This window comes from Rattus rattus, chromosome 6, assembly GCF_011064425.1.
Source record: "Rattus rattus isolate New Zealand chromosome 6, Rrattus_CSIRO_v1, whole genome shotgun sequence".
Lineage (NCBI taxonomy): Eukaryota > Metazoa > Chordata > Mammalia > Rodentia > Muridae > Rattus > Rattus rattus.
In genome coordinates this window covers 92,947,462-92,967,538 of record NC_046159.1, presented here as the reverse complement: position 1 = coordinate 92,967,538, position 20,077 = coordinate 92,947,462, and the positions used below count along the sequence as shown (strand labels likewise).

The window sequence follows — 20,077 nt, the reverse complement described above, 5'->3', positions numbered from 1 at the left end:
TAAATAAAAAGCTATTTTTATTTTTGACAACTGCCTGCAAGTACAGAATGTACGGTGAACACATCCACCCCCATTAGCCTCCCTTTGCACTAGTCCCACTCTCTCCTTCCCGCGCCTTTTTTCCCTCTCTCTCCTTCCCGCGCCTTTTTTTTTTTTTAACTTACGCATATTTGAATCTCTTAAAACATTTCGCGGAGTGCAGGGCTTAAATTCAGAAAATGCTCTTGATTTTCAGAATCCTTTCCTTGCGCTTACACCCCACATTCAATGACTGAATTTCCAGGCTGCTGTTCCCCTTCCAGGAGCACAGTGGCGCAACAGATATACCGCGCGGTAGGAGGAGCCGCAGCCGCTCTTCTTGGTGGGGGCGGGGGCGCTCCCATAATGCACCTTGTATCAACACGGCGGCAGTGGCGGCTTCCAGGAGGGTCCGGGCGTCTGGTGGAGCAACACAGTCCGGGCACTCTCCCGCCAGTCAGTGTTGTGGGGCGACTGTGACCATGGCGGAGTCGACGCCTGCTCGGGTAAGGGGCTCCGGCAGGCCCGGGAGGGCCTTAGGAAGACAGCGCCCTGCCCGGGGCGGGGCCTGAGGCGCTCGGTCGCGGGCTCGGTTTCCTCCGCGGCCGTTGGCGCCGGCGGATGCCGACTTTCCTCCCGGCTACGCTCGCCCTCCGTCCGCTCGCTCTCTGGGTCCTTCTGCGTCAGGCTCAGAGGCTGGGTACTCTGCGTCTTTCCGTAGAAACTTCTGCGAGGCTTTTTAAGTTTTTTGTGACTGTGCCCTCATATTTTCCTGCTTCGTGCCAACTAGGGACTCGTTTTCTGAGTTGGAATGATGGCGCGGGATAAAACCCTAGATTCCGGTTGTTGCCTTTGGGCTCAGCTGCTTAAGACCCCAGGAGTTATGGCTTCTCTCGGACCAGTGGGGTTCTGATCCGGGTGCCATGTTCTGCCATAGCTATCTGTACTGAGTTTGCAGCCACAGGTTGAAGCCAGGTGGGGCCTTCTCTCCTTGGGGACAGGTGTGTTTGCTGGTTTTGTTTGCTTGCTTTTTAAAAAATAACTGTAGGTGCACACTATTACCCGCTTCCCTTCTCTTCCAGCTGTTCTCTATTCAGGGAATGTGAAGACACTGAAAATTGCTTTGAGGAGTATCTTCTATAACTCAGTGTTCATCTACTCAGTACATTGTCTTCGGAAGGAAGCTCCTGTGCTCAGCTCTCTAGGCCTTTGTCTCCTTAACTTGAATTGAGAATGTTGAGTTCCTTGTTAGAGCATTTCTACTTTTTTTTCTGGCTCCCAGTCTCCTCATACTGTGTCACAGTCGAAATTAACATAGGAAAAGAGTAGGATGGATGGCCCTGAACTGGCTTTTTGTCATTGAGACAGCCTCACTCTGTAGCAGAGGCTGGCCTCAAGCTGGTGACAATCTTCCCGACTCAGCCTCCCAATGATGCATTTACAGGCATCGTTATGCAGGGTTTTGTTTGGTGGGTTATTTTGTTTGTTTGTTGTTTTTTTTTTAAAGATATATAATAAATAAAAGTACACCGTAGCTGTCTTCAAACACACCAGAAGAGGGCATCAGATCTCATTACAGATGACTGTGAGATACCATGTGGTTGCTGAGACTTGAACTCAGGACCTCTGGAAGAGCAGTCAGTGCTCTTAACCGCTGAACCATCTCTTCAGCCCCTTGAGGCAGATTCTTAAGTGCCCCAGCCTAGCCTATCTGAGAATGACCTTAAAACTCCTACCTCTGACTCCCAACTTGCAGAGATTACAGGCAATTTTTTTTGTCTATTTTTTTTAAAGATTCATTTATTTATTATATGAGTACACTGTAGCTGTCTTCAGACACCAGAAGAGGGCATCAGATCTCATTACAGATGGTTATGAACCACCATGTGGTTGCTAGGATTTAAACTCAGGACCTCTGGAAGAGCAGTCAGTGTTCTAACCCACTGAGACATCTCTCTAGACTGTCTATTATTATTATTATTATTATTATTATTATTATTATTAATCTTTCAAAATAAGGTCTTGTTGTATAGTCCTGGCTACCTGGGACCAGTTTGGTAGACCAGGCTGGCTCTGAACTTGGAGCAATCCTGCTTCTGCATCGCAGTGCTAATGAGAGACCAGGAGTTAGACATACTTTCCCCAGGGTAAGCAGATGGGGGGGGGGCACGGGTAGGTAGGCAGATTTCAAAGATGGACATCTCTTCCTGATGCTCTTGACTTGAGTAAAGACCGGCAGCAAAGGCTTTGTCACCCACCAGCAGGTCCCCTGCTGATGGACTGGCCCAACCAGTTCACAGCCTGTTGCACAACAGTTCTGGGCCAGTCAACCATCTTCAAACTGAACAGCCCTAAATTAGAGGATGAAGAGTCTTCAGAAGCTGTAAAGCCACAGCCCCCCAAATCCAGTAACTCCCCGAGTTGCCCTCTGCTTTGAAGAGCATCCTTTTCTCTGTGCCTGCTGCATATGTGTTTCCATACTCCCAATAAACACTTTTCTTCAACTGTGGATCCTGTCAGTAGTGTTTGAGATCTCTTTGATGCTACCTGTGGGGCTTGGGTTTTTCCTGCCTTTTAATTTTTAGCTGGCAGAGAAAATGCACACTATCCAGACCCCTAGAGTGGCTCATTTCCAGACTCCTAGACTGTACCAGTAGGCCCAATGTTGTGCACTTTGGCTTTTTGGGTCCAGAATCACTTTGGGAACCCTGAGATCTTTTTGTGGAAAAGAGATCTAATAAAATTAATGTTGAAAGTTTTGCATTGATTGAAATTCACTATGTTTTTTCTAGGAAGTGGGTTAGAACTAATTAGAATGAATGGACTGAAAGATTTATCGGTGTTTATTTTCAAGGAGTTACCACTTAACAGAAAACAGGACACTTGTGCTTTTGGTGTTCTGTATCTGACTCCCTTGAGACCCAGATGCAGTCCATAAAGTGTTTTCTCTAGGTAGATTAGTTTTAGCACAAAAGTGAGGTGAGAGGACCAACACACTCCATTCCTGGGTGTTCCACTCTGAGTTATCACCAGCCAACCTCACTAAGAAGCAGCAATAAAGGTCAATCAAAATCTAAAAGTAAACTGGAACTTACAGTCTTGACATTGTAAGATTTATTTAAACTGTTCTTGAACATACTTTGAATATATTTGTATTCTCACACATCTCTTCAGGTGAGGATTCTGTACTGCTAGGCCAGATACATGTCCTGATCATAACAATTAAAAATAAAAAATATTGAGAAAAACTATGTAAATAATATTTGAAATTTATAGTAAATCATAAGCCCATTATTTTGTGCAACAATCCAGAATAAGTACAAGTAATACTTATGACTCAAAGACAGAAAGTGGGAACTCCTAAGATACGAACAGAGTTGGGAAGCCAACTTTGAGAGCATTTGTCGAACAATCACATTTAATGTTTATGAAATCAAGTGACTGTTTTTTTTGAGTCAGAGCTTTACTACATAACTCTGGCTGTCCAGGAATTCAATATGTAGAACAGGCTGGCTTTGAACTCACAGAGATTGTCCTGGCTTTGCCTCCCAAGTGCTAGGATTAAATGCCTGGCTGAATAGAAAGTAATTTGTTGAAGTAATGACAGGTAATTAAACTACTTGTCAGCATTGATGTAGAAGCTAGGAAGAAGAGATCAGAATTCAGAAGTCTTGTGGCCTTTTAAATATACTTTTTATAATTTCTAGGATAATTGCTAAAGACTAAAGAGTCAGTTACAATAAATATAATTGAAGTAAAAGATAAAGACTGCCAGTACAGAAAAATCCGACCTTCTGGCTTATAGCAAATATAGCTAGAAGATGTCTATACATATGGTTAACTATAAAAGGACATGAGAACAATTTGTCAACAATACTAATTAAAAGTAACTAGGCTAAAAAATATATTGTTGCCAGAGACTGAATGCATTTCTTGGAAAAAGATTCAGTTCTCCATCTTGAAATGACATCTTTAAACTAATTTGAGGCTAATTACTTAGCTTTGGGTAGATTTAAAAAATGACAGTCAAAGCTCATTATAGAATATTCAAATATAATGTATTTTATTTAGTAGAAAAAAGTCATGAGTATTATTGTTCACCCATTAGAACCTGTGGAGAGGACAGAGATGTTCTGCCCCATTTGCTGCTGTTGTCCCTAGATACAAGGACTGTCAAGTCTTAAGATGTAGCTAGTATGAACAATAAAATGAGTTTTAATTAGATGAGCTAATCATGATGGCTCTGCCTTTAGTCCCAGTATTTGGAAGGCAGAACAGATGAATCTCTGAGTTCAAGGCCTGTCTTTTTTTTAAAGATTTATTTATTATATGTAAGTACACTGTAACTGTCTTCAGACACACCAGAAGAGGGCATCAGATCTCATTATAGATGGTTGTGAGCAACCATGTGGTTGGTGGGATTTGAACTCAGGACCTCTACTGGAAGAGCTGTCTAGCCCCCAAAGCCTGTCTGTTCTATATTGTGTGTTCTAGCATAGCCAGAGATGTATAGCAAGACTTCGCCTCAAAAAAGAGAAGGGAAAAATCTTCCCCAAAATAGGAATAGGGTAGTGAGCTGAGGAAAAGCATATGCTCAAAATGTTATTAATACCATATCCATTTTCTAGTAGCATATAATATCTATGTATATTGATAAAATATAGATTAAAAGAGAAAGAACTAAGGATAGGGGCTGGAAAGATGGCTCAGTGGTTTAGGCCCTTCTTGCTCTTGCAGAGGACCCAGGTTGATTCCCAGCTGCGACGTGGTGACTTAAAAACCATCTGTAACTCCAGCTTTGGGATCTGATGCCCTCTTCTGGTCTGCATTGGTACCAGGCACACTATGTTAAAATGTTGAACGTGCTTTGTGTATGGGTCAAAACATTTTATCCTAAAAATGTTATTTCTCAAATTTATCTGTGGAATTTGACACATTTCCAAACGTCTCTGGAGATATTTTTGTGAAACTCATGTTTGTAGGATGTCCGTGGGTCAAAAGTCAAGGTACTACTATAAAATAAAGAGATGAGATCATTAGTAACTACTGTACAGCTAAGATTATAATATTGGTAAAGTGACAGAACAATTAACAAAAAGAAAAAAATGATGGAAACAGGCTGACAGCAAAATTTGGCTTATGGTAGAGAATGATATTACGGATTAGTGGGTAATTGTTGACTATTTTTTTTTTTATTTCTTTTTTTTTTTATTTCTTTTCTTTTTTTGGAGCTGGGGACCGAAACCAGGGCCTAGCGCTTGCTAGGCAAGCGCTCTACCACTGAGCTAAATCCTCAACCCCGACTACTTATTTTTATTTATTATTATTGCACTTTCTGAGACAAGGTCTTACTCTATGTAGCTCTGGCTGTCCTGGGACGCACAATATAGACCAGGATGGGCATAAACTCAGAGATCCACCTGTGTTGTGATTAAAGGAATGTGCCAACATGCCTGACCCTGCTGTATTTATTTTGTGATAATGTGTGTATGTAGGTGTGAGCCTGCCATCATACTCGTGTGGTCAGATGGCAGGTGGTAGGAGCCAGTTCTCTGCTTCCACCATGTGGGCTTCAGGGATCTTAGGTCCTCAGGTTTGGCCATTAGCTGATGAGCAATCTCACCAACTTAAAATGACTTAAAGCTGTTTTTTACATTTCTTTACTTACTTTGTGTGTATATGTGCATGGATATGTATGTACACATACATTTGGAGGTCAACAACTTGAGGAAAAAGCTTACTTAACTCTGTATGGTGGTATTTTGTCTATTTTTCTAATACTTTCAAAATTATTATAAAATATACATGTCTTCTTCCCAGAAGTCCCCATCCCCCTTTTTCTTTTGAGACAGGGTTTCTTGTAGCCCACGCTTGGCCTTGAACTTTTGATCCAGCTGCCTCCATTTTGAGTGCTGGGATTATAAGCATGCACCATGGTTCGTGTGGTGCTTTAGATAGAAGTCAGGGCTTTGTCCGTGCTAGGTGAGCATGATACCAACAGAGTTGCATACCCAGCCACACATGACATCCGTCTTGGTTAGGGTTTCTATTGCTGTCCATGACCAAACGCAAGTTGGAGAGAAAAGGGTTTATTTTGCTTACACTTCCACATTGCTGTTCATCATTGAATGAAGTCAGGGTAGAATCAAACAGGGCAGAAACCTGGAGACAGGAGCTGGTAAAGAGGCTGTGGAGGGGTGGCTCACTGGCTTGTTCCCGTCCTATACTGGCTTGCTCAGCCTGATTTTTTTTTTTTTTTTTTTTTTAAAGAACCCAGAACCACCAGCCTAGGGATGGCATCACCCACAATGAGCTAAGCCCTCCCCCATCAGTCACTATTAAGGAAATGCCCTACAGGCTTGCCTATAACCCAGTCTTACGGAGGCGTTTTCTTCATCGAGGCTCCCTCCATTCCAGTAACCCTAGCTTGTCTCAGGTTGGCATAAAACTAACCAGCACACTGTCAGAGTAAGTACATTTGGGTATGTTGTGTGTTTTTGTTTGTTTTAAGAAAGCTAGGTAATTCTGAGTCTTTGACTTGGACTTGCTTTCTTTATTTGATATTTGGAAATGACCGTGTCTCACTGGCCTTGTATCCTCAATCCTACAGCACAGGAGGAAAAGGCGCTCCACACCATTAGCTCCAGCCACACCACCTTCACAGACAACAGAGAAAAGCCAGTACTTCCAGACCACAGAAATCTCACTTTGGACAGTGGTAGCTGCTATTCAAGCTGTGGAGAAGAAGATGGAATCCCAGGCTGCCCGACTGCAGAGCCTGGAGGGACGCGCAGGGTCAGCGGAGAAGAAGCTGGCTGACTTCGAGAAGACAGCTGTGGAGTTCAGCAACCAGCTGGAGGGCAAGTGGGCCGTGCTGGGGACCCTGCTGCAGGAGTACGGCCTGCTGCAGCGACGGCTAGAGAATGTGGAGAACCTGCTTCGCAACAAGAACTTCTGGGTCCTTCGACTACCCCCAGGCAGCAAGGGGGAGACCCCAAAGGTAGAACCTCTACATTAAAAGTTAGGCAAGAAGGGGAACCCAGCCTTGACTAATCAAGATGTTGGTATCTGGATGGTACTCCTAGGAGTCAGAGTGCTCATTTCTTGTGGCTTACAATTGCAGGTGTCCGGGCCCCTTGAGAATGATGGGGTCTGTTTCTCAGAACAGGAGTGGGAGAACCTGGAGGACTGGCAGAAGGAGCTCTACAGAAATGTTATGGAAAGCAACTATGAGACGCTGGTCTCTCTAAGTGAGTGAAATTCTCCCTAGAATTCTCTCAGAGCCCTCCTGACTGCACATGTGACTGCCTGGCTCTCATCCTCTGAATCCTCTGCTGAGCTGAGGACTGACATTGCAGGTTCTCTCACCTGCAGAGACATGAAACTGTCCCAGGGACCAGTCTTTTGTAGTTCTTTTCTGGTAACACAATGACTTCTTAAGATTATTTGGATATTATTGATAAAGTATAATATAGGTTTTTAATAACATCTCTAGGAAGTATTTTACTAGTTACTTTTGTATTGCTGTATAAGAAACTATGACCAAGGCAACTTAGAGAAGAAAAGATTTATTTGGGGTTTATGGTTTCAAGGGTTAGCGTCCTTGATGGCCAAGCAGAGATAGCAGGTGGCCAGTGGCTGGAACAACCCTGAATTCATATCTTGAACCTTGAGCAGGATGCACAGAGGACTAACTCAAATTAGCCTTGAGACTTTTGAAATCTTAAAGCCTGCCCTCATTGAGAAACCACCTCTAATAAGGCCACACCTCCTATTTCCAAACAGTTCTACCAACTGGGGACCAAGTTTTCAAACATATGACTCTATGGGGGCCATTCTCCTTCAAACCACCACGTGTATAATGTACTTTTGTATTTTGAGACAGAATTTCTATGTATCCTTGGCTGCCCTAGAAAATGCTATATAAATAGGCTGGCTTTGAACTCTTAGAGATCCTCATGTCTCAGTCTCTTGAGTGCTGGTACCATCGGTATACACCACTACGTCCAGCTAATGTGCTGTTTTTAATATGTAAGATTGTTTGATAAGAAGACATAGGAACTGTTAAGGTGGCTCAGTGGATAGAAGTGCTTTCTATACAAGCCTGATAACCTGCATTCAATCCTTGGAACCCATGAGGGGAGGGGACAACTGACACCTTAAGTTGCCCTGTGCCTCCACATGTGCACTGGTACAGGTGTACCCAGACTCTTATATAGCATATACTTACACATAGAAATAATAAAATAAAATGAAAATGTAAAGGAATTTGAATCTTGAGATGAAACATGCAGCACAAGCTGAAAAAACCTTTTTCTTGGGAATTAGCCAGAGTCATCACCAGCCACTGTGGTCTGCACATTGTTACTAGAATGGTAGCACTGTGTGTGGAAGTGTTTTCTATAAAACTTACTAATGCATACTATATAACGAATGTATATTTTTCTTCTAAGATAAATTCTTTTCAAATGTGGGTCCTTGCAGAAATACCAAGGAGGCCACTGGCTAGACCACAGTGAGGGCAAGGGAAGTCAGGGTGGGTCAGAGGGATGGCCATGTTACCTCAGATGGGTTCCATGCTCTCTTTGAGACTGTTGCCTTGTGTCACAGGGCCTCCCTCACCTGGCAGTGCCTCAGCAAGAATAGAATTAGGCACTGTGGAAGGAATCCTTGGCAAAACTTGAGTTGTGTGGGCAGAGGTGGTGTGCTAGGTAGGCAGTGGCACCTGAGCCTAGTTGGCCTAGTGAAGGAGCCGCAGAGCAGCAGCTTGGCAATCCACTGACATGGGGAAGGTGACAGTAACATTAGTTTTATGTCTTTTAGCTGTTAGTATCGATTTGCTGACATCGTTTGTTCATCGGCTTCTGATCAGCATGCAGTAAGTTTGTATTCTGCATTTACACTCTGTCTTTTCTAACCCAGAGGTCCTTGGCCAGCCAGAGGAAGAAGTGGAGTTGGGCGCAGAGATGGTGGGTGACTTGGTGGAAGAAGGTACCCACCTGGGTGAGTAGTTGTAGAATGTTCTTCTGTGTTGTTTCTCCATCCCTCTGCAGGTTCCCACAACTAACAGGGAACTTTCCCACAGCTGAGCTGCCAAATGCTGTCAGTAACCGAATCTGGTGTGCAGGGGGTGGACTTTGGCTTTTAAAAGTTTATTTTATTTTTATAGGTATGCATGGATGTCTATATGTATGGTGTGTGCGTGGGGGGGGGGGTATCCACAGAGGACAGAAGAGGGGATTGGATCCCCCAGAGCTGGAGTTACAGGTAATTGTGAGCCATCTGGTGTGGGTGTTGGAAACAGGTGCTCTTGTTCTGTGGGCCATCTCTCCAGCCTCTGCTTGTTTTCGAGACAAGTCCTACGTGTAGTCCACAATAGCCTAGACTCACTAGGGAGCTCAGGCTGACTTCGAACTCACGATGCTCTTGATTCTACCTCCTGAGTGGGATTACAGTTAAGAACCACTACAACCTTTTTAGGTGACTATAATAGCAGTTCTCACCTGTGGGTTGTAACCCCTCTGGGGATTAAACAACTCTTTCACAGGAGTCATCTAAGACCACTGGAAAACACAGATATACATTATGATTCATAACAGTACCAAAATTATAGTTATGAAGTAACAATGAAAGTATTTTTATAGTTGGTGATCACCACCTGAGGAACTGAAAGGGTCATAGCATTAAGAAGGTTGAGAACCACTGCTTTATAACTGTCAGAGGTGTTTCTTAACTCCTGCTAGCCTTTGGAATGGTGTAGATTGTGTAGCATGCTTTTCCATGCCCTACAAGTAGTAGACATAACAGGCTGTGCTCAGAGTGGGAGATGGAGGATGGGCAGTGAGTCACAGGGCCAAGAGAAAGAGACGCCAGGAAAGGCATTTGAGCAGAATATCCAGGGAGAAAAGAACTGGATATTCGATCATTTTATTTATTATTTTCTGTGTTTGTGTGTTTTACCTGTATGAGTACTACATGCTTACGTCGAGGGTATCAGGTCCCTTGAAGCTGGAGTTACTGATGGTTGTGAGCCCCCACATAGGTGCTGGGGGGGGGATTGAACCCGGTCCTCTGCAAGAACAGCTGGGACTCCTAACTGCTGAGTCATCTCTCCTGCCCCAGATGTGATTTTTAAACTGTTAGTTCAGTGGGTTAAATGTAGGGCCTTTTGCTGGGCATGCATCTGCAACTGGGCTTTATTTGCAGCCTCTTTTATAAAAGACTTTTCAAATTTTTGAGATAGTATCTGAGCTGCCCACAGTGGTCTTGAACATGCTCTGTAGCCTAGGCAATCTATTGTGATCCTCTTGCCTCATCTTTCTGAGTAGATGAGAGTAGAGGCCTGCATCACCAGGTTCTGCTTCCAATTTGTTATTTTAACATTTTTTAATTAATCAATCATTAGTGTATTTTGTCATTTTTTCACATAGAGATTAAGTACCGGTTTATAGACAGGTATGGAGAAATTACAATAATGTTGTTCTCTATGAGTAAGATATTCTGATCCTCCTCCAGATTGTTCTGATTCAGCTGTTCCTAAGGAGTTTTGATTTGAGCCTTCTAAAGTCCTCAGTGTTTTCTCTGGAGATACCAAAAATGCTGGAATGTGATCTTTGTTGGTTTTTTCCCTTGCAGCAGACAGGGCCATGGTTAAACAGGAGATGCTGTACAAGCAGGAGGGCCCCGCAGGTCTTCCCAGCATGTTTTCCAGTGCTGCTGAACCTCAGGCTTGCTTTGGCTCAGAACAGGCTGTGTTCTGGAATAGTCCAGGAGATTCTGCCCTCTTGGAATCAGGCCCTGGGGACTCAAACCCTGAGTCTGTTGAGAGCAGTAGAGACCCTGCCCCTGGTAGAAATCTGGACTGCCCCCGAAAACAGAAGTCTCACAGACAGGTGCAACTGGGTCAAGAGTGTGGACAGGGTCCGAAGGTGAAAAGGGACACCAGCCCGTACAAATGTTCCGAATGCCAGATCAGCTTTCGCTACAAGCAGCAGTTGACTGCACATTTGCAGAGCCACACAGGCAGAGAATCTTATTCTGCCACAGAGCCAGAGGAGAGCCTTAGACCCAGGCCCCGGCTGAAACCACAGGCCAAAAGGTCGAAGCTGCATCAGTGTGATGTGTGCCACAGGAGCTTCAGCTGCAAGGTCAGCCTTGTGACCCACCAGCGGTGCCATCAGCAGGAAGGCCCCAGCACCAGCCCACAAATCCAGGAGAGATTCTCCCCGAACAGCTTAGTTGCTTTGCCTGGCCACATCCCTTGGAGGAAAAGTCGAAGCTCTCTCATCTGTGGGTACTGTGGCAAAAGTTTCAGCCACCCATCAGACTTGGTTCGGCACCAGCGCATCCACACGGGTGAGAGGCCCTACAGTTGCCCCGAATGTGAGAAGAGCTTTGTCCAGAAGCAGCACCTCCTGCAGCACCAGAAAATCCACCAGCGGGAACGGGGTGGGCTGGCTTCAGAGTCTGCAAGACCTAATGGTCTGCTTTAAGGTTGCCAGCCCCTCACCGTCGTCCGGGGGCGGAGGGGGGTGGCATCAGTCCCCCGAAGGTACACTACAAAGTCTGGCTGACTTCTTTCTGAGAATTGCTTCTGCTTTGCCCTCCTTGGCTAAGCACAAAGTCTAATCTGAGGGACAGGAGAGAAGGATCTGTGGCCCCAGCCTTTGCCATCTTGGTCTTGTTGCTGGGTTTGTTGTTTCCGTAGCCCCTGCAGGTCTCTGGTTTTCTCTTTTCTGGTGCACTGTCACACCACAGGGACTGATGGCCCGTTCCAGGGCCCACCCTAGCATTTCATACATGTCTTCCCACAGTAGTATGGGGTCATAGAGATATGTAGAAAGTTCCAGGAGGTATTACCCTCAATTTCTCTTCCTTTTGTAGCCTCCTTGTTAATAACTAGTATAAATAATTTAAATGACTGTTTAGCTTGTTCTAAAAACCCCCTTTTTGGAGTTAGATTCTTGTTTTTGGTTTGTTTTTTTTTTAAATATAGCTCAAAACTTGTTTTATAAATTTCAAGAGTTGTAGAAGTTGTTCCTAACATGGGAACTGAGCCTACCCTCCAGGAGGGAGTAGTTTATGGGGCTCTTTTAGCCCACCCACGCTTAACATAGGCCAGAGAGCGAAGACACATTGCTGGGTTCCCTCACTGGGTTGCTGAGTCCACGCAGGTGGGGCTAATTTTCTCAGGTGGACTAAGAGGAAGCCCCTGAAACCCCTGCTGAGTAAAGACTGGTTTGAAGAAGCTAAGAGTTCATTCTGGGAGCTGTTGGTGTCTCAACATACTTTCCCCTCCCCAATGTTTTCTGCAGCCCTGGGGGTGGGATAGGGTGTGTGTGAAACACTGAGCTTGATTCTCTTAAGCCAGGCATCACTTGAGGGTGTTCAGATTAGACTTTCTAATGGCTGTACCAGGGATGAAGGAGGAAAAGCACAGATGCTTATCTCAGGAGTGTTAAGTACCTGCCCCACTGTCATTTGGGGGAGGGAGGTGAGAGTGGGTTCCTTGGTCATATGTGAATGTACTCTTGTCTGGAATAAATCTTGTTACTTGTATTTCAGAAAAACAAAGTGTTCACATAGGGTGTTTTCTGTTTGTCAAGAATTCTCACCAAGAGTCAGCGGGGAGCGGTACTTCATCAGGAAGCCTAGCCTGATCGGTCCTGTGACCATCTTGCCTCAGAGCTCACACACTGAACCAGGGGTTCTATTGCTTCTATGGTTTTATACCTTAATGTCAATTAAGATCCTGAGTCCCTGTCTCCAGGAGTTTGTTCTCAGTACCTGCTAGGAGCTTGAAGGGAGTACAGGCTCAGGCTCCATCCTAGACCTCTAGCTGGAATATTTTTTTGTTTTTGTTTTTTCAAGGCAGGGCTTCTCTGTGTAGTCCTGGCTGTCCTGGAACTCACTCTGTAGACCAGGTGGCCTATCCTCCTGCCTCTGCCCTCTGAGTGCTAAGATTAAAGGTGTGCACCACTACTACTTAGCTTGAAGGGGTCTGTTTTAAAGGGCAGACAGTTTCAGAAGGTGGGAGGGGCTGCCAGAGGCAAAGGCTTCCTTCCTCCCTACTTGAGCTTTGGTAGGGTTTTGGATGTAACAGAATGACCTCAAATCTGCCATGGCTTTGCAGGGCATCTGCAAGATTATTTTAATATATAAGAAGTTCATTCAAAGAACAAAATTCCTGCATCCCCACCCCAAAAAGCAACTCCTACTTGAGAGTTAACTTGTCACTTGTGCTGTTAATACTGGACAGTAGACTTCATTGGGAACCTATATCCAAAAGACTGAAACTCTTATTTTCACTCAGCAAAATGAGTAACTGGGATTTATGGCATATAATATAGTTTTATGTCAACACACAAGAACAGGAAGAGGACATGGAGGTGTCTGAATCAAAAATGAGTGGTGAAACATAAGTAGGTATCTATACCAAGAATCCCCAGAGTGGGACATTGGGGAAAACTCATCATGGGCCCATCCTCACGGGTTCATGTGCATACAACAATTTAATGTATTACACATTTTGATTTTGTTTGGTTTGGTTTTGGGTCTTGGGGTTGATTTTTTTTTTTGTTCTGTTTTGTGTTTTGAGATGGGGTTTCTCTGTAGCTCCTGCTATCCTGGAACTTGCTCTGTAGACCAGGCTAGCCTCAAACTCCGAGATCTGCCTGCCTCTACCTCCTGCATGTAGATTAATGTAGAAACCCAAATGGCTTGGCCAGTTAAGGTTTTAATGGTCACTCACCTGACCCTAGCTAGTCCCATCACCATATAGTATTGCGGAGCAGTTGGAGAGACTTGCCATATCATTTGCTGTAGTGAGAGCTTTGGTTTCTTTGAAAAACACATAAATTTTATGGGAATGTATTCTCATTTTAATCCCAGGTGTGAGATATGGAACTGTTTCAGATTGTCCACAGCAGCTGACTGATTGGCTTTGTGCTCCATCAGGGGTGTGATTTTGCCAGCTGCAGACAGTTTCTGCAAGTGTGTGATGTCTGGAATTCTGGGGACTTTTCAGATGGAATATAAATACTAGGGTCCCTAGACGGGGGTTGTGGCTGTTGGTGGGTTGCAGTTTGTTAAATTGTAATGAGCAAAGAAGAAACAAGAAATTTGATATCTTGACAGCAAAGATCACACTGCCCCAAAGAACTTGATGACCCTAACCAGCAAGAAGAAGTCTGAGGTCTTCCTCTTTCCCCTCTCCCCTTTTTTCTCTCCTATCTAGTGTTAGGGGGTTGAAAGGGTGGAAAAGGCTGTGGAAGGGTGGGAAAGAACCCACAAAGTCATCAAAAGACAGGCTGCAATTCCTTCCTACAATCAAAAGCAAACTCCTGCGCATAGCCTTGGAGGCTTCTACAGCTTACCTCACCCTGCCTCTCCAGTTGTTGCTGTCCCATTCTTCTTCCTGTCCAGAACAAGTCATCTTTGATTTTTTTTTTTTTTTTTTTTTTTTTTTTTGGTGTCTAAACACCTTTTGAGAGCTTCTTTCTTGTCTGTAGGGTTTTACTGCTGTGAACAGAAACCATGACCAAGGCAACATTTAATTGGGGCTGGTTCAGAGGTTCATTCCATTATCATCAAGGTGGGAGCATGGCACTATCCAGGCAGGCATGGTGCAGGAGAAACTGAGAGTTCTACATCTTATCTGGTCTGCTAGCAGAATACTTCCAAGGCAGCTAGGAGGCTCTAAAAGCCCACTTCCCATAGTGTGACACCTATTCCAACAAGGCCACACCTAATAGTGCCACTCCCTGGGCCAAGCTTATACAAACCATCACACCACCTCTTTTGCATTTATTGTGTATGAGCACACAGATGCCCCCGTATGCCTCTCAAGATCAGAAGGCAACTTCTTCCACCATGTGGGAACAGTGATCAGACTCCAGGTGTCAGGCTTGGTGGCAAGCACCTTTACTCACTAAGCTACTTACTTTTCCCATCCCATTTTTTAGTGACAAATAATGGTAAGTGCCTGTTACGTGTTCAGTGTTAACACTTGGGATATACTGAACAGAGCGTGTTGGCTGTAGTTTGTATTAAAATCTAGTGTAGCTGGTCTTTGCTACTTCATGAGGCTTTTCCCACCCTTTATCCTCCTGACCCCATTTCACCCCTAACAACTAGATAGGTGAGAAACAGGCTAGAGGGGAGAGAGAAATTAGGAAAATTGCTGAATCTAATTTATGTTTCTCCTTTGACCACAGCTATTAGCAACCTCCCTAAACAACAACCACTGACCTTGTCTCTCAGTCCCCCTCACATTTATGCATCCTCTGAAGAGTTCCCAGAATCCCAAATGTCACACAATCGCAGAGGTTATTCGCAGCTGGCAAAACCACACTTATGCTAGAGCAGGAGGCAGATTATGGTGAGCTGCTTCAGACAGTCCAAAGTAGCCCCGTGTCTCCACACCTAGGATTAAAACGATAGCACATTCCTAAAATACTTATGTATTTTTTTTGAAAGGAACCGAAATGTGTGAATTCTCACTATGTTCTAGTTTTTTCTTCTCGATCTTTATACAGACTTCCTCAGACTAACACCATACTATAATCTGCATTCCCAAATGACTGATAGTTTTCATGTGGAAAAAAAAAAAAAGGTTTTTGAGACAGGCTTTTACTGTGTAACCCAAGCAGACACGGACCTTTCCAGTTTCCCTGCTCCAGCTCCTCAAGTGCTGAGATTACAGGAAAGTGCACATACCCAGATAGATGGTCATGAAGTTGTTGGCTTGTTTTGGCTTTTTGAGGCAGGACTTCTCTGGAGCCCTGGCTGTCCTGGAACTCTGTATAGGCCAGGCTGGCCTCCAACTCAGAGATCAACCTGCCACTGCCTCCCAAAAGTACCACCATGCCCAACATACAACTAAATTTTAAGTTTTACTTACCGTGTGTGTGTGTGTGTGTGTGTGTGTGTGTGTGTGTGTGTGTGTGTGTGTGTGTGTAGGTCAGAAGAAAACTTTGTGAAATCAGTCTTCTCTTTTACATGGGACCTGGGATTGAACTCAGATCATCAGGTTTGCATCCTCTTGGGCAGCAAGTGCCTTTACATACACACTAGGCCATCTTGCCAGCCTCTGAACTAATTGTTTTTAAAAATGTTTCAGATTTATTTTATGTGTCTGAGTGTTTTGCTCAAATATATATCTGTGTACCTAATGTACAAGTCAGAAGAGGGGTTTGAACCCCCCTGGAACTGTGGATGCTGTGAATCAAATCCTGATCTTCTGCAAGAACAAGTGCACTTAAACCACTGAGCCATCTCACCAGCTTCTCCACCAACCACACCCCTACCCCCACCCAAGACTGATTCTTACCCAGCTTCTCTATCCTGTGTCCACCTCTCCTTGAAAAGCTTTTACTTAGCCCAGAATGATCTCGACTATTTTATATAGCTGAAAATGACCTTGAATTTATAATCCTTCGAACCTCCATTATTTGACTGCTAGGATTATAAGAGCGAACCACCATGCCTGGTTTATGAAATGCTGGGGATTGGACCGAGGCATTTGTGCATGCTAGACAGGCATTCTGTCAACTGAGCTGCATCCCTGATGATGTTTTTGAGACATTTGGTTGTAGCCCAGGCTGTGCCTGAACTCCCGGCTCTCTTGCTTTCACCTCCTAAATATTAGTAGTACAGTCAGATGGAAAGAAGATGTCATAAATAATGGTGGTGGTGTGGCCAAAGCAGTTAAGGGGCATACAGCAGTCAAACAGTTATAACCTGGCTGGAAAGTGGGGAGTATGTGAGGAGTAAAGGAGTGGAGACAGGGCTGGGGCCAGACTTTTGGTAATGGGCTAAGGAGTAAGCTTTGCAAAGACTGGCCTCGATTCTAACTGATTTGGGTTGGGATTGGGGACTGGTGTGAAGAATAGGATCTATTGTCATGTTAGGTTTTTGAGTCAGACAGGCAGGAGCCTGTGAAGATGTTTGCAGCTGTACTAGGAAGGGCGAAGGACAGGATCATTAAGATTGAGTCAATGCAATAAAATACAGGGACAGTTGTTAACTGAGTCCTACATGAGGTGCTTACCAATGTTTATTAATGAGCATGTATAATGGGTGTCCTCAGAACAGAAAGACAATGTTGCCAGAATTGTTGGGGGAAAGAGGCCTGGTTATACATAGAGTCTCTGTTTTGTGTCCTTTGAGCACCCACTGTGTCACTGGGAGTAAATCCCAGGGATTGAACTCAGGGCTTAGTGTATGCAGTCTCCCAATTGGGCTACATCCCTAGTTTGAACATCTACATCTCATATTACTGTAACATGCTTGGATTGTAGGATGAGGTGGGTCATTGCAATGCTCTGAGCTGTCCCTGCCTCTTAGTGGGCGCAACAATACTTGAATGAATATCCTGACCCCACTCCTTGAGTTATGTTAGGTGGCTAATGGCTTTTAGTGTAGAGTATTTTAAAAATATATTTATTTTGCATTGAATGGTAGGTAAATCAGTAACTGATACACAGAACTGTTACCATTGGCTCTGTAAAACAGTTAGCAATGCCTGTCTCAACACTCAATGCAGTCTCTCTCAGTAGACCCCTAAGGTAGACTAGATGTACAATGACATCTGAGTTAGTGCCGTTCAAAGAACTTTTGTCTTCATTTTCTTTTAGTTTTGTTATTTCAGAAAATGTCTTGCTATGTGGCTCCAGCTGGGCTGGTACTATATGTCCTGGGCTGACCTCGAACTCAGGATAATCTTTCTGCCTTAGCTTCCTGAATGCTGGGATTACAGGCCTATACCATCATGCCTGGCTTTAGAGGCAGCTTCCAAAATATTAATTCTAGTTGACAAAAAGTCAGTACTTAGAGTGCTGGAGAAATGATGATGGCTCATGGGTTAAGACCTCTTGCTACTCTTCCAGTTGAGCCCAAGTTCAGCTCCCAGCGTCCATGTCCATGTCATGTGGCTTACAATTACCTGTAACTCTAGCTTCAGGACATCTGACACTCACTCTCTTGGCCTCTTCAAGCAACCTGAATGCCATGGTATACACACACACACACACACACACACACACACACACACACACAAATATATATACTACAAAAAAAGATCATACTTATCCTATTGTGGTGGCTAACGATTTGTAACTCAATTCTAAGGAGGCCAACTCAAGAGGATTGACTGCCTTGAGTTCAAGATGAGTTCAGGCCATATAGAAGTTCACCAGGCATATGGAGATTTCATCTCAAAAAGAAAACAACAAAACAATACCTCCCCCTTCCTTAGCAAAGCTCAATGTTTTCTATTTTGTAATCTGTTTTCAGATTTGTCTGGTTGTAACATTAACAATGATTATTATTATTTTCTGGAGGCAAGATCTCAGTCTCACATGACTATACTTATATAAGGTAGTGTGGTGGTTTGAATATCCTTGGCCCACTATTAGAAGGTGTGGCCTTATTGGAGGAGGTATAGCCTTATTAGAGGACTTGTGTCACTGTGGGGGTGGGCTTTGAGGTCTCCTAATGCTCAATCTCTGCCCAGTGCGGAGAGAGAACCCCTTTGCCTACCTTGGATCAAGATATAAAACTTACAACTCAGCAATGAAACCCTAAGACAGGTAGTCTGAAATCTAGGAGGCTGGCCTGCAATTCACAAACATCAATTCTGCCCCAGTCTCTAGAGTTACTAGGATTAGAGGTGTGTGCCACCATGCCTTAACTATTATTTTAAAGGACACACTTTATTAGTGTTTTATAATCTTAAATATCTTAGACTGACCTTTAATGAGCTCCTACTGAAGCTTCTGTTTTATGAGCATATACTTGCAGTTTTGTCTTTTAGGTGGGGTTCCTTAAGAATTTTCAAAATGAGGAGCTGGTTATGGTGACACAAGCCTGTAATCCTAGCACTGGAGAGACTGAGCCAGAGGGACCATGAGGCCAGCCTGTGCTACAAGACTCTATTTAATAATAAATCAAAACGAATAGTGCTAAATGTTGACTTGGATCTTGTTATAGTTAAATGTGATTTAACTCTTGTTTTGACATAACTCAAAGTAGCACTTTCTGGCCTTGCCCTAGGATGCAAGGATGCAGTGATGTACTTTAGAGAGAGTATCTAGTTTCTTTGTATCCTTACTATGTCAGCTTGCCCATGTTTTGTTTAGAGATAATCCCCAATACACACACACACACACACACACACACACACACACACACACACACACACACACACACACACCATAACAAACCCAAAGATTTATAACACCGTTGTCAGCTGGAAGTTTATTGACTTGTTGGATAGTGACCATAGAATGACTGGAAAATTCAGGAAACGAAGAAAAAGCTTTTATTTTTATATTCCATGGTTAATTCCGGCTTTCCTGAGTAAAGATTTCTAGTTTCAGAAGGAAATGGGTCTTAAATGGAACCCGGTAGCTGTGGTTCTGTCCATTGTCTCTTTGGAAGCCCCCTAGCAGGGAGAGCAGGATGGCCAACCCCAGCTCCCCACCTGGAGCCAGCGCTAATAGGATGTCCTGCTGATGCCACAAGTAGTAGGTGCAGACTAGGTATGGCAGAGAGGCTGAAAGAAGGGGCTCTGCCCCGTTTGCATGAAGGCTAAGAGCCTGGAAGGTGAGTACAAGAGGGGAGAATACCCCGGAAGTACCTCCCTCAGGTTCTGTCCCAAGCCAAGCAAGCGCTCTACCACTGAGGAACACACCAGTCCTGGGCTTGCATTTGGTTTTAAACGCACCATTTCCCTTAGCGCTTCCTACTTGTTCTGAAAAGCCAAAATGAAGTTCAGAAACCTTTATTTATGTGCCCCCCCGCCCCGATTCCCCTCTTAGCGACTCTAGAAAAGGGAATCTGAACACCCTTGGGTTGAGGGCGTTCCGCCTCAGAATGGAATCTAGGAATTGCCCGAGGGCTTCCCCCACGGGCGTCTTTCTCAAATTCGCCGGAGGGTGGGCTTGCTGGCCCAGGGGCAGGGTTGGTGCGGCAGGCTAGCGGCCACGGCGTGCGGTCCTTCTGACTGCAGGGGGCGCTCTGCGCGCCCAGCCGCGGCCTCAGCGGCAGCTCTATTAAA

The 20,077-nt window shown here is 44.4% G+C and overlaps 1 protein-coding gene across 2 annotated transcripts; it reads left to right on the top strand.

Annotated features, from left to right (window-relative positions):
• The first annotated feature begins 380 nt into the window (after window positions 1–380).
• LOC116903871 (zinc finger protein 212-like) lies at window positions 381–12,580 on the top strand. Of its 2 annotated transcripts, none has more exons than XM_032906624.1 (5): window positions 381–524; window positions 6,629–7,018; window positions 7,142–7,268; window positions 8,941–9,021; window positions 10,657–12,580. In XM_032906624.1, the coding sequence occupies exons 1-5, from the start codon at window positions 501–503 to the stop codon at window positions 11,508–11,510; spliced, it is 1,476 nt and encodes a 491-aa protein (XP_032762515.1). In that variant the 5' UTR covers window positions 381–500; the 3' UTR covers window positions 11,511–12,580. The 2 variants fall into 2 exon arrangements, with proteins under 2 accessions (XP_032762515.1, XP_032762514.1); XM_032906623.1 differs by having other exon boundaries at window positions 10,654–12,580.
• Window positions 12,581–20,077: the final 7,497 nt, after the last annotated feature.

What these genes read in the sequence shown, in the direction of transcription:
- LOC116903871 (XM_032906623.1), top strand. Translation starts at nt 501, where the DNA reads ATGGCGGAGTCGACGCCTGCTCGG. An exon ending in GCAAGGGGGAGACCCCAAAG is followed by an intron (nt 7,019 to 7,141) that starts GTAGAACCTCTA and finishes TTACAATTGCAG; the next exon opens with GTGTCCGGGCCCCTTGAGAA. An exon ending in GGAAGAAGGTACCCACCTGG is followed by an intron (nt 9,022 to 10,653) that starts GTGAGTAGTTGT and finishes TTTCCCTTGCAG; the next exon opens with CAGACAGGGCCATGGTTAAA.